The sequence below is a fragment of the Etheostoma spectabile genome, chromosome 11 (genome assembly GCF_008692095.1).
Source record: "Etheostoma spectabile isolate EspeVRDwgs_2016 chromosome 11, UIUC_Espe_1.0, whole genome shotgun sequence".
NCBI lineage: Eukaryota > Metazoa > Chordata > Actinopteri > Perciformes > Percidae > Etheostoma > Etheostoma spectabile.
The window spans coordinates 10,108,684-10,121,286 of record NC_045743.1 but is presented as its reverse complement, the minus strand read 5'-3'; the positions used below and the strand labels follow the sequence as shown (position 1 = coordinate 10,121,286).

At 38.3% G+C, this 12,603-nt stretch overlaps 1 protein-coding gene across 8 annotated transcripts in view; it reads left to right on the top strand.

The window, feature by feature from the left end:
• Positions 1–1,006: 1,006 nt before the first annotated feature.
• Positions 1,007–12,603, top strand: part of pkp4 (plakophilin 4) — a 79,952-nt gene continuing 68,355 nt past the window's right edge. For 3 of the 8 annotated variants that reach the window (XM_032529826.1, XM_032529833.1, XM_032529825.1), the window contains exon 1: positions 1,018–1,202. In XM_032529826.1, the coding sequence (XP_032385717.1) occupies positions 1,113–1,202 (90 nt within the window). In that variant the 5' untranslated portion in view covers positions 1,018–1,112. Of the gene's footprint in view, positions 1,203–9,777; positions 9,797–12,345; positions 12,366–12,603 lie in introns of those variants that run through there. The other 5 variants (XM_032529828.1, XM_032529827.1, XM_032529829.1 and 2 more) reach the window with 4 other exon arrangements.

Sequence of the window (12,603 nt, the reverse complement as noted above, 5' to 3'; positions counted from 1 at the left end):
CACATGGTGCACCCGAGGGGATCAGATGTGCCGCTGGAAAATCAGTGTCTTTGTTTTGGATAAGCTTTCAAAATTCTGGCCACACAGTCATTGTGTCAGTTAAACTGTACAATGTGTAAAGGGTTGGTATGAAGTATTTAGGGGTGGATTTAATCTAAGTGAAAGGAAAAAGCTCTGTTCTGGATCCACTAAAGACTTGCTATTTCTTGCTCAGATCTCCAGGAGACATAAAGGCCTACTTTTTTTAAATACATGGCTAGTTTATTATTATAACAATGAGTCATTTGGTGTTAATCATTTGAAATGACAAACTAAGGTAAGAATTAATGACATAATAGCAGCCAAACAGTAGCCATTGATTTTTTCGAGAGAATTGTCCATACTTGAAAGGGACATGTAGCACTAATGCCTTGGTTCCAGCTTTTCAAAAGTCAAACAACTCAATTCAATCAACAGAAATTATGATAGTAATTTTCAGTTTCTCAATTAAGAAGAAATGATCTACAATAATAGTTAGTTGCAGCTCTACTATAGTTCAACAAAAATACTGGGGCGCACAAACCTTTACACTCACTTATATTAACTACAAAAAGGTAGAGCTGGAGAGGTGCCACGGAGGATCAGTTGTTTCATTATCTTGTCTGTTAAGCGAACGCTAAGGTTTACGGTGAAGTCGAAGTCAGACAAATGGGAATATGACAAACATTGTGAACAGAAACACTGGGAAGTTTTACAGAGCCTCGTAAAATAACTAAGTCCAACACACACGACTAGTATCAAGTCTCTGCTATGAGAGTAAAACGAACATTTAACCCACTGAACCCTAGTTTACCTTGTGCTATCCCTCTGTACAGTGTATAGATTGACAAAAAGTGTAACCAAGGAAACTATCATCTTTACTGTCATTGGTTAATTCCACACTACGAAACCTCCTATGGAACGCCCCCTGCTCCCATTGCGACCAATCAGGAGTGCGCAAAGCTTTCCCATGTTCCCACTGACGTCATGCACGCTCGCATTGCCTGCCTTGCATTGCTGGTGGAACTAGGGAGCAGCGGAAGGGTCGATCGTCTTCTTCTTACAGACTATGGAGGCGCGTTTCACTCTTCCACATGCATGGGACTAAACTACAGGAGTTTACCGATCAAGTTACATGTTCCAATGTAGATCCGTTCCGGCAGTGGAACAACAGTTCTCCCAAGGTATGGCTTTTAATGCTCTTTTACTAACTGCAGAATAATTGGGGGAAAACGTAGGAAAAACATTCAATCATCTGTGCGCAAGGCAGGAGGTTATGGACCGCTAACGTTACTTGAACTCGAAAAGTCTTGAATTAACTGTCTAAAGAAAGTGTTTAGTTGTATGTGCCACAGGGGAAAAAAAACTTCTTTAGGCTTCTTCACAGCGGGAGAGACTCTAATACTGCGTTAATCTTGATCTTGTGACCGAGTCATCGCCGACAGTGCACACCTTTGATGGACCTCGCTGCCCTCAGCTTTAGTTTTCCCGGTACAAAAAAGGCTCACTTTTCTGTTATATTGCCCTTGAAAGCGGGTTGTTAGCTAAGTGCTGAAGGAAAAGGCAGGTGAGCTTAGAGTGTGGGAATCTCTGGAATGCGAGGTCGGTGAGGGGCGGAGATTCCGACTCTCTTCTCCCACAAGATAAGCTTACCTTTACGTTCACTCGCTACATTCAAACTACGCCATATTTACCCTAATCTGCATTTTAAGCAGGGGCGTTTCTTTTAACGTGTACCGAGACAGTACTACGGTCTGAATGTCTTGCATTGTGCAAGAATACCCTACCTTTAGGACGAGATGGACTATTGCCCCGGAAGCTCAATAAAGACACAGTCAAATTACCAATGCATTTAAGTGCAGCATTTTTTTTAGCCTGGTGAATTAGCTAGGTAGTCTAACTCCCTCGTGATTTATACCCTTAGAAGAGGCACATGTATATAAACCTTCCATGTCCTACTTTGGCTTAAAAAGTAGGTCTGATATTAAATGCACAATAGTATGCTACACATGCCTCACATACAACCTAAAATCCTTTGCTCAGGCTTCAACTCATAGCCTATTAACACAGTAGGGTACTTGTCTGGGCACTATAATATCAGTGTCAGAAATGTTATTGCAAGGGGGATAGATCATTTGCCTTTGTATCATGTTTGTCTGGCTAAACCTAAAATAAACTCCCAAGTATTGAAGTAGCAGTTATTAATTTTGTTATTATGGCTGTTCAAGAAAGGTCAAGTCTTGTACCCCAACCCCTATTAGGCCTTTCACATGAAATATGCTGGGAGCAGTGTATCCATTCTCCCCTGTTGCCATGCAGGTGTGGAAAGGTTATCTGCCTGCTTTTTTTACTGCCATAGTGCAAGTTGGAAGTGCACATTAGATCATATGTGAACTTTCTCTCACACTCACTCAATTTTAGACACATGATGGACACAAGCACGCACAGCACAGCGCAGAGGAATTGCCAGGTTGCTCCCCTCGTGATTCACATTACTACACAAGACACACACTGCTACACAGCTGACAGCCATTGAGCGTGGTTTACTGTGGAATTGAAATAACAGCGGGGCGTTGGGTTTGAAGAGTCCGATTCTCATGTTTTTTAGTAGTTTCTGCGTGTACTCTAAGCAGCGTCACTGCGTTTGGCACAAGCCAGGAGAGAGGTTTGGCAGGTCAGACATTCAGCCGACCTGTTGTCCGTTTCATTTGTCATACTCCAGGTTGTTTATCGCTCTTGCTGTACAAGATAGTGATGTATGTCAGGGAAACTTTCTGTATTGGTTTTGTGGTACTAGTAGATGTAAGAAAACATTTTTTTGCACAAAAAAAACCATCTTGTGTCCCAGTAGACAAAAACACAACCGTTGCAAAAGGCTTTTTGTGTGTTGGTGTGATTGTTTGAACCGGTCTTCATGGTGAGTTATCTTTACTTGGAACTGACAACAGTTTAGCAGGCCTCTCCTTCTTGTACTTATTTCACTCCCTAATTCTGTTAGCCTACACATTTGTTTTACTTGCTACAATCAAAAAGTTATTCTAATGTTCATGTTTATGTTACACTAGAGATTGTTTACTGGATCATTTGAGAGTTTCCATATTTATTCCAATTTGTTCAAAAGTGGATTTGTGTTTTAGTAGGTTTGTTTTGTGTGTGTGGGCGGCTCTCCTCTACTATTGTGTGGTTCCAAAGTGGGACGATAATAATAGTTAGTAGTAGCAAGTTTTCATCAAATCCCACCCCACATACTGTAACTTCTTTCCATCCCACATTTGCATGGTGTGGTCTAAAAAGAGTTTCTCTACTGCCTCCCTTGAGAACAAACCACATGCAGTGGAGTAGGGAATTTCCATTCCAAAAATCTGTCTTTGTTCTATCAATCAGGAGACTTAAAACAGCGAGCATGCCAATTATTACTATAAAATATTACTATAAAACATGTTTTCAATATCTATAATATAGAGCTTGACTGATAAAGGATTTTTAAGGTCTCGATACAAATATTTATTTTAAAATCCGATATTCCGATATATATAGATATATACATACTTATAACATGATAACATGGTTGACCATCCGTTTTTATTTTGTTTAAATATTCATTATAATCAGAATAAGAATTTGTCATTATAAATACTTCTAATGAATGAATATTTTAAATATATATATATTATATAGTACATGTAGACATACATTATTTTATTTTTTTATTGGCCATTATAAATTCCGATACCAATAGTTCTGGAAATGCCTAATATTAATCCGCCGATATATTGGTCGGGTTGTACTATAATATATTGTGAAGATTCAACATTGTATTAATGGATTCCAAGTTTATTTATAATCGACAAATTTGCAGCAAAGTACACTTTCAAATTAGGTGTGATTATCATATGTAAAAATCAAACTAGATAGATAGATGGATAGATAGAAAGAGAGAGAAATACTTTATTTAGGGAATTTCCCATACCACAGCAGCAGTACACTTGTGAAACAATTCTGAACTAAGAATAGTGCAGTGAATTAATGGAATATCAACATCAAAATACAATTCAATTTAAAAAAAATACAAGTACTAATATAATATAAGAGTTAACCGTAAACAAAAAGTATGCCCTTTAAAAGTGCATGAATACAGTGTGCAAATTGAATGTGCAAAATGGAGGATATTATAAATTACTAAATTATATATTGCACTTTGCCAAAGTTACAGAGACAGTTGCCTGGCAATGGCTAGTGTGGATAAGCCTTGACATGTGCGGCTGCTGGCTGATTGTTGATCTAACTAGATATGTAGATAGATTCCTGAAAGAGCCCCAGATTTAATGCTCTGGTTGGATCCCGGACAGCTAAAGATAATACAGAACACAAAGCATGTCAGGGCTTTTAGAGATTAGGTGCACAATAGATTTTGTCCAGTAAAATAGCCCTCCATAGGCCCGACATGCTGAGTCTGAAAGACTGCTTCTCGCCAGTGTCTGCTCTGTGCACAGTAGCAGCAAAGGGACTGAGCTTTTCCACTATTGTTGCTCCACATGCAGTCTTACTACTAGAGTCTTCCTGCTAGTCTCATTGCTCAAGCAATCCCATCTAGTTATCTATCTATAAATATATATCTATAACACCGGAATTTCCCATTTTTCTTGGGCTCAATAAACATCTATCTATCTATGTGGCTACAGAATTAGCTCAACAGGGCACGTAGTACATATATGGATATTTCAAACTGCTACTCACATTACCACCAAAGCTGAAAGCTCTCTTTACTGATGGTAAAGTAGGAGTGGTACAGGAGACCATCACAGTGGAGTGCAGGACATAATAAATGAGCACCCCTGAAAACACTATCGTAGTATGTACAGAAGGGATCCTAAACTTGGTTTGCCCCGGGTTCCACTTTTGCAAAATGACAGGAGGCCAAGTGCCAGTAAATAAACAAACATTAATAATAATATCTATCAGTCACTTTTTATCATAATAAACAGATACAAAAGTACAAAAACAAATCCCGGTATGAATCAATTCATTTTCATTGTGATTTTCTGTCAATTGACTAATTCCTTAATTGATTATTGTTTCAGCGCATAAGCCACGAACATTAACGTAGCCTGCATGTGTGCTTTTTGGTTTAGACTTTTGAAAAACTCAAATAACTTGTTTGTGGGATTAGGTGTCATCCCAGACAGGTATGTGAGTGCACTTGGTGGCTGCATTTAGTCTGAAGATAAAGGCATCTCTCCAATGTCAGGTTATATTCTAGTGACCATGAGGTTTACGCCTGTTCCCAGACTACAACTAGAAACTATAACAATCTGCAGGACTAGTCTGACTCACCTGCTTTCACAAAACTCCGCTAGGAAGCAGAAGATTTACTTCTTAAATGTCAAGGCATTTAAAAGTCTGCTACAAAGTTATATTAACTCCTAAGAAAGGGAGTTGTTGACATTGGAAATGAACAAATACTTTACAGTTAAAGCACATGACATTTAAAATAGCATTTATAGATCCTAAGCTTTGCATTTGGTTGTGGAGTTGGGAGGCAGGTGTGGGCAGGGCTGTGTGATATCAAAGCTTGTACTGTATCTCCTTCGCTATCAAAGTAACGATATAATGTTAAAATCAAAGCTGAAAAACCTGTAGCCTTAAGGCAATAATGCTCAGATTGATACAACTCCAACGAAACAGACGCTGCTCTTTAAGTTTTCTTCACTTTCTAGAAAAAAAGCTTAGTTTAGCAGATTTACCCCAAGAAGCAAAGAAATTTCCCAGAATAACCAGCACTATCTAAAGTGTAGTGAAACTATGACTTTAATTCTACCAGTTTACAAATCCATCCAACATGTTAAAGGGTTTATTCTTGGATTAGATTATACTTTATTCATCCCACAATGCGGAAATTCCTGTAATACAGCAGCAGTTTACACAGTAAAAAGCAAAACAACAAACAATGTGCAACAAGTACTGAATGAATGTAAAGTGGCATTAAATAAAAGGTATTGTAAAGTAAAGTGAGGTGGCCATAGTACAAAAAATATTGCAATGTAAGTAAGTGAAATTTGAATTGAATAATATGTAATTAATTAACATAGCAAAAGTAAGTAACCATAATATAAATGATATTGAAGTGCAACCATAATATAAATAATTGAGAAAGTAAGTACTCGTAGTGGAAAAATATAAATGCAGATTCATAGAGCCATAGTGTGTGGTGGGTAATTGAAACAGGAACAGAAACTACAACATTATTAGGTGGTGCAGGTTCTTGTCAGGAAGAACTGTTTTGCTGACATCTAAAGTGTGTTCTATGTATGCACCAGTAACTCCGCACCAGTAAAAGCCCACCTATTGTAGGATGGACGTTTACTCCCAGGTGCTCACACATCAGTTAAGATTTCCTGCTGCAGCCTAAATGAACCCAGAAACGCTGAAAAAACATCACTCACACATAGTAAAATAGGTGCACATATGTTGTGGCTTCTGGGATAAGAAATAGCATATTGTTTTGTCATACACTGAATACATGAAAAGATTTGCAGGAGTATCTCTGTGTGATATGATGAACGTGATGGAGACCACGCTTCTAGTCTGTTGCATCCCAAGGATATAAATTCTAGACTATCTTTTGAAGAAAAAAAAGTGTACCCCTGCACAACTGCACAATACACATCCTCCATGAATCATTACAGAGTACATCCAAAGGTAATTTTATTTTACCAACTTGTGGGGTGTGATTTATTTTTTCAATTAATTCCCGTTTGATAGATTATCCATATGTTGCCATCTGACAGAAACCCCTACATTCCCCTTCTGTACACAGTGACATTGCAGTAAAAGATATTCACCTTTTTGTCAACTCTGTGTAAGACCCCCAGGATTATTTCTTTTGACAAACTAAGCAAATCAGTTTTCAAAGTTTGGTTGTCCAATACAATGCATACTCACCTGAACAAGGTCTTTGTTTTAAAAGGCCAGCTGGTGCTGGTTGGCTTACCTGACATTTACTTTGGTAATTACATTCCTTCCGTTGTTCTGCATCATGGTTCGATGCATGTCCGTGTCCTGATGGTTAGGTACAGGAATTGATTTTTTTTTTACACATTTCACTTATTCCAGTTATTATTTTAGCTCTTGTGGGGTTTATCTCAGTTGTTTTATCCCGTTATGTTTGATCTGGAAGATATTGTTCTTTTCCCCTTTCAATTCAATTTGAATGCTGAAATGTTCAACCTAAGTCTTAGGTCAATGTTAGTTGTGTTATCGGCTATGGTTGGCATCAACTTTAATAACAGGTACAGTAGCATGTTAGCTTTTGATTGTGCACTGGAAATAATAGTTTTCAGTACCCATAAAAGTTGCAGCAGTTTTTTTAATTGCCCGTTACCTGCCATCTCTGAAACATCTCACATACTGTATAACTACCCACCACAGGGTAATTGAAAAACAATCGGTGCACAGAATAAATCTATTCTTCCATTATTAATTTACAATTTTCTTTATTTTGGCCTCATTTTCAGGTGATGGTTAATGTTAAGTTGATGTTAGTTAGTTGACTTTTGAATCTTTTTTATTGTCATCTTTTAATTCTTGTTTTTCTTTTTATGTACTTTTTTAATCTAGTTTTTATTTCACCCTGTTTTACTACAATCATTCTTATTATAGCTCCTAAATCTATTTTTATTGCTGTTTCGTCATTTTTATTGTTTCACGTGCATTGCTTTCTAAATGGGTCTTTTTACGGTTTTAGGGTCTACTCTTTTTGTCTTATCTGCTTGTCAGTCATCTGTGAAGCACTTTAAACTCTAAAGCACTCTAAAGATGCTATGCAATTGATTGAGTGATTGATGCTTTACATGCCTTGAAACTGCATATAAGCCCCAGAACATGTGGAAGAAGCATTCAGCTGGCAGGTACATGGTCAGGCCTCGGTTTATCCATTATAATACTTCACAGGCACCGAGTTACTTTCTTTTTTGTTTTTTACAAGTTCACCAAAGTTCACAAGTCAGTGTCATTGTAGAGTGGAAATTATTCTCTCAATCTCAATATTCTGTTTTTGTTTTTGTTAATTTGTTCTTGCAGTAAATCTTCACAACACACCTTACGGGGGAGAGTATTGACAGATGTTCTCCTTTCTGTCACTGTTTACTTTGTTATGATATATCAATATACTGTACCCAAATGTTGGATGTCGAATTTACAAACAGCTAGTCATGTTGCTTTCCTTTGAACCTTTAAATCTGAATTCCCAGATGAGCCTCAGGTTTAAGGACTGTATGTATTTCTAATGTATTTATTATCTCGCCCTCCTTCCTTTTCCCTAAGTGGCAATGCCACATGTAAGGCCGCCATTGTAAATAACAACCTGTTCTTGATGACTTGCCTTTAAAGATAAATGTGATTTTTTTTTTTTTTTTTTTTTTTTTTTTAAATAAATAAAAAGAAGAAACAAGCCTTGGCGGAATGTCAGTATCATCCCCCATGTTGGTTTTTACCCTTTGGTCCATTATTGCCCTTTTTATGAAGAAGCAGTCAACTGAGCAAAATTCATCCAGTTCTTAGCTTTGTGATTGACCACGCTGTAATCAGTCTAAATAGAATGTGCTGAGTCAACTCCGTTAGACACCTTACATTGTGAGAGCCAGGGCACTACCAATAGCAGAACATGTGTATTGCTAATTTCCCTTTTCCGGTTTGGATGATCTTGGTATTTCAGTCATACCTAAAGTCTTAACACGATCATTTGATGACCATCTGATATGCTCCGCAGTGGGAAAATGTTTGACACAGCAAATGGAGTGCATAGGGTTGCTAAAACCGCAGCATTGATTAAACACATTTTTAGCTCAACTGTTAAATGAGGTTGAGTAATAAACGTTCCCCATGATTAAATTATTTTCTTCAACTTTGTCAATTAGCTTAGTGCATTAAATCTTCTGTTACATTTTTCTTGTGCCACATCCGCTGTCCAAGGAATGAGCTTATAGCATTGACTTCTCTAGAGATGTACAGAGCAATGTGCTGTAATTCCTTCTTGGGAAGCATTGTTGCTGTTGTGATTGCATTGTAATTGTATGCAGAAAGGCATTAGGGTGTTAAACGAATGTGTCTAACAATGTGCGACAGAATGAAGCACGTCTGTCTAGCACAAACTCAGATTCTATTTAAGGGATTTACATGCAATCAAAATAATTTATGTCCTCTTCTGTCACAACATATTACTGGTGGTGACATGTTGAAAACAGCTGATGGGACTTTAGTCGAGCCACTCTGCTCCCCGTTAGTTGCGGTATTGTTATAAGGAAATGATGCACAGGGTGAATGATCACTTTAGGAAGTTGTTCCCAGAAAGTTAGCCTTGTGTTTTTACTGCTGCACATTGCAAACATGGATTGTTTGGTCTGCAGCCATCTTCCCCATGGCCTTGTTGAGTAAACATATCTCGCAAGATAAAGTGCAGCTCAGGGAGTGTGCATGCAGCTTGTCATGTTAGTCTTTGCGCATTTGCGTGTTGAATAGATTGTAAAATGACTGTTTCCTGCCTTTACTCAGAGGCAAGCCTTGCCCTGTGGATACACATGCTCAGATAGGCCTCCGGTTATTGCAACATTTGTCGGGGTGAGGTCAAGGTGGGAGGTAGGCATGGGTGCAGCTTCTGTATGATGTGTTTGCATGTCCGCTTTGGAAAGAAAGTGGAGGAGATGCTGCCAGAGTATTGCTTGGCACTCCATATAGCCTCGTACTTCTCACCGCGTTTAACCCTATATCAGCAGAAGGACAGGTATGTGTCTATTTATTTAAAGGAGGCTACATCATTGTGTGCAGCTTACTCTGTGCAGCTTATTCAAGGCAATGATTGATAAAGTGATTTGTGTGTCTGAGACTTTTTCTGCTCTAAATAGGAGACATTTCTTTTCTGTTGGGTGTGTCGATATGAGCAGAGTATTTTCAGCTGTTGAGAGCAGAGAATTTGTTTGGTCTTATTTTTTATTATAGTTTATAATTATAATTGTCGCTGGAAAATGTTACTGATAATTTTAGTGATTTTTGATAATTCATACTGGACCACAAATTTTAGTTTTTAGAAAGTCTTTGTGGAGGAAGCAATTAAGCATTGTGGGTCTTTGGGGACGTTGCATGTTGTAGCTGCTGAAAGATTAGTAATGGGACTGTATGTATCCCCACAACGCTTTCACATGCTACATAACGCTGCTAGGTAATTCTAGATAAGTGCCATGGGGCAACCATGTCCCATAGAGTCCTGAGCATGTGGGTTTTCATTAAAACATGCACCAGAATGTTCCAGCTCCTGTTGCACAGGTTGAAGTTGTGTTAATCAGTTGAATACAGTGAATTAGTCAAATTTGGTGTTGGGATGAAAACCCGCACAATATCAGCCCTTTGTGCATCATGGTTGCCCTTCTCAGTTCATCCTAGATATACTATGAAGCATGCACTTCGTTTGACCACTTCATGGTTATTTCAAGTGCTTATGCTGGAGGCAGAACTTTAATGGGATTCTTGATACACGGTACAACAAATACTAACTCAATGTACACAATGTAGCTCTTATGAGTAGGTATTGTTGTGATTTCACTTTATGGATTGCCATGTTTGCTTCTGTATCTTGAACTAAAAACGAGTTTTAAGAAGATGGTAATTAATTGTTATCACTTCTTTTGTCACCAGAAAGAGGTACAGTATATAAGTGCAAAGCCTGCTGTATATTTCTTAAGCAGCTCTCAGCTCAGTTTGAGCTGTAGATTTCCTAGGCCCTTTTTAGCTCAGCCAGTCAGAGCAATCCGCATAGGAACTGGTGCTTTTCCGAGACTCCCTGCAATTGAAATTTAGGCTAGTTTATAATAATGTCTCCGCTCATCTCCATTTGTCTGTGTTGAACGTCTGTGACCTTGTGTCACTCAGCCTCCTGAAGACAAATCTCCCTCACTGCTGACTGACAGACAGGTAGTATCAATGTAACAACAGTGTAGGCATGAAAAGGTTATATTGGTGCGTCCTTAAACAAAAATTGAAATAAATAAGTTGGTTTTATCCGTTTGAGTGCAGGATATTTGTAAAATTCATATGCCCAACCTCTCATCACACCATCAATCCAAAGGCTCTGACCAGAAAAGAAGACAGTTCTTCAAGGTTCAGAATGATAAATCACTGATACACTTAAATATGCCGTCTTGGCTCAAAATATGCCCTTGGAGAAATGCGCTTACTCACTGAGGAGTTACAATTATCATGTTACTATGGTGCATGTAAACATGTTCTCTGGTTTCGTGCTTTAACCTGATTTCTCACAGTAACCTGGTTTCCTGTGTGCGTGTAAACAAAGCTTGTGTGACGGCCAGTGTTATATTTGCTGCTGCAGTACTCCTTGGGGAAGGTGACACAAAGCACAGGATCAGAGAACTGATCAATTCTTGTCTGTTGATGAAATTGATGCAAGAAGGTGGTATTTTTTGAATCTGCGACAGTAGATTTATCTTAAGCAACCCTTCAGAAACGTGCTTTTTTTAAATTAAGATTTGACACTAACAGTATTGGTCAGATTTTGCAACATGTTGCACTATATCTCCCATTTCCATTTCCTTCATTGACCCGTAAACTACATTAAATCTGGAAGACGGAGAATCCCGGAAAGAGGGCTTGTGTAAGAAGCTCTGAGGAGTGGCTGGAGTCTGAGTTCAGTAGATCAGATCACATGATCTGACAAGTCAGGCTAAGACTTTTCTTGGCAGACATGGATGCATTGAGGATTACGATACTTTAAAGGGGGGATTTAGCATTGACTAGAACGACTGTCTTGTTAAAGAGATGCTTATTATTGCATGTCGAATAGTTGGATAAATCTGTCACTGAAAGATGTATTGTTTAAAAATAATCCGCTGTGTTTTGTCATTAGCTAGCTATGCTGTTGTCATGAAGAGTTTTTTTCTGCCTAATAATTTTTTAATTAGACAATGGTTCGCCTCATTGTTTAGACCAGAATGAGGTTCTCTTTATTTTGTGGGAACTACACAATACTGTCCTTAGGCATTAATCTAATGGCAGCCTTAAAAGCTGCACAGATTTGGCTTTGAACCTTGTTCTCAGTCTTGTGCTTGCTCTTCAAACTGTCTAATGGCTTTACATACCAATGTTTGTAACCGCTTAGCAGTTCCCCAAGGTTATTTTCCCCCCCAGCATTTGGAGGGAAACACAAAGAGAAATGTTGAAGAACCAGTCACTCGTGTGGCGCAGCAGCATTGTTGTCTTCACTCCCATCCCAGAGCTGCTGATAACTCCAAGCTAAGCAGAGTGAAATCATTCTGGACCAGATATAATGGTGAATTTCAGAGGTAGGCTCAGATACATTTGCTTAACGGTGCCTTCAAAGGGAGTCTCTTTACTTTTTTTGTGTACTTTTTTGTTGTTCTATTTCCTACAGTCTGCGTAATGGACACTTTCCTACAGTTAAGTCCAGACAGCTGAGAAATATTCATTAGGTCAGATTATATTCACAGATTTTGGATAAGTGAAGGGGTTACAAAAAGGTTATGCGTGCCTATATTATACTTAATCTATGGTGATTTACAT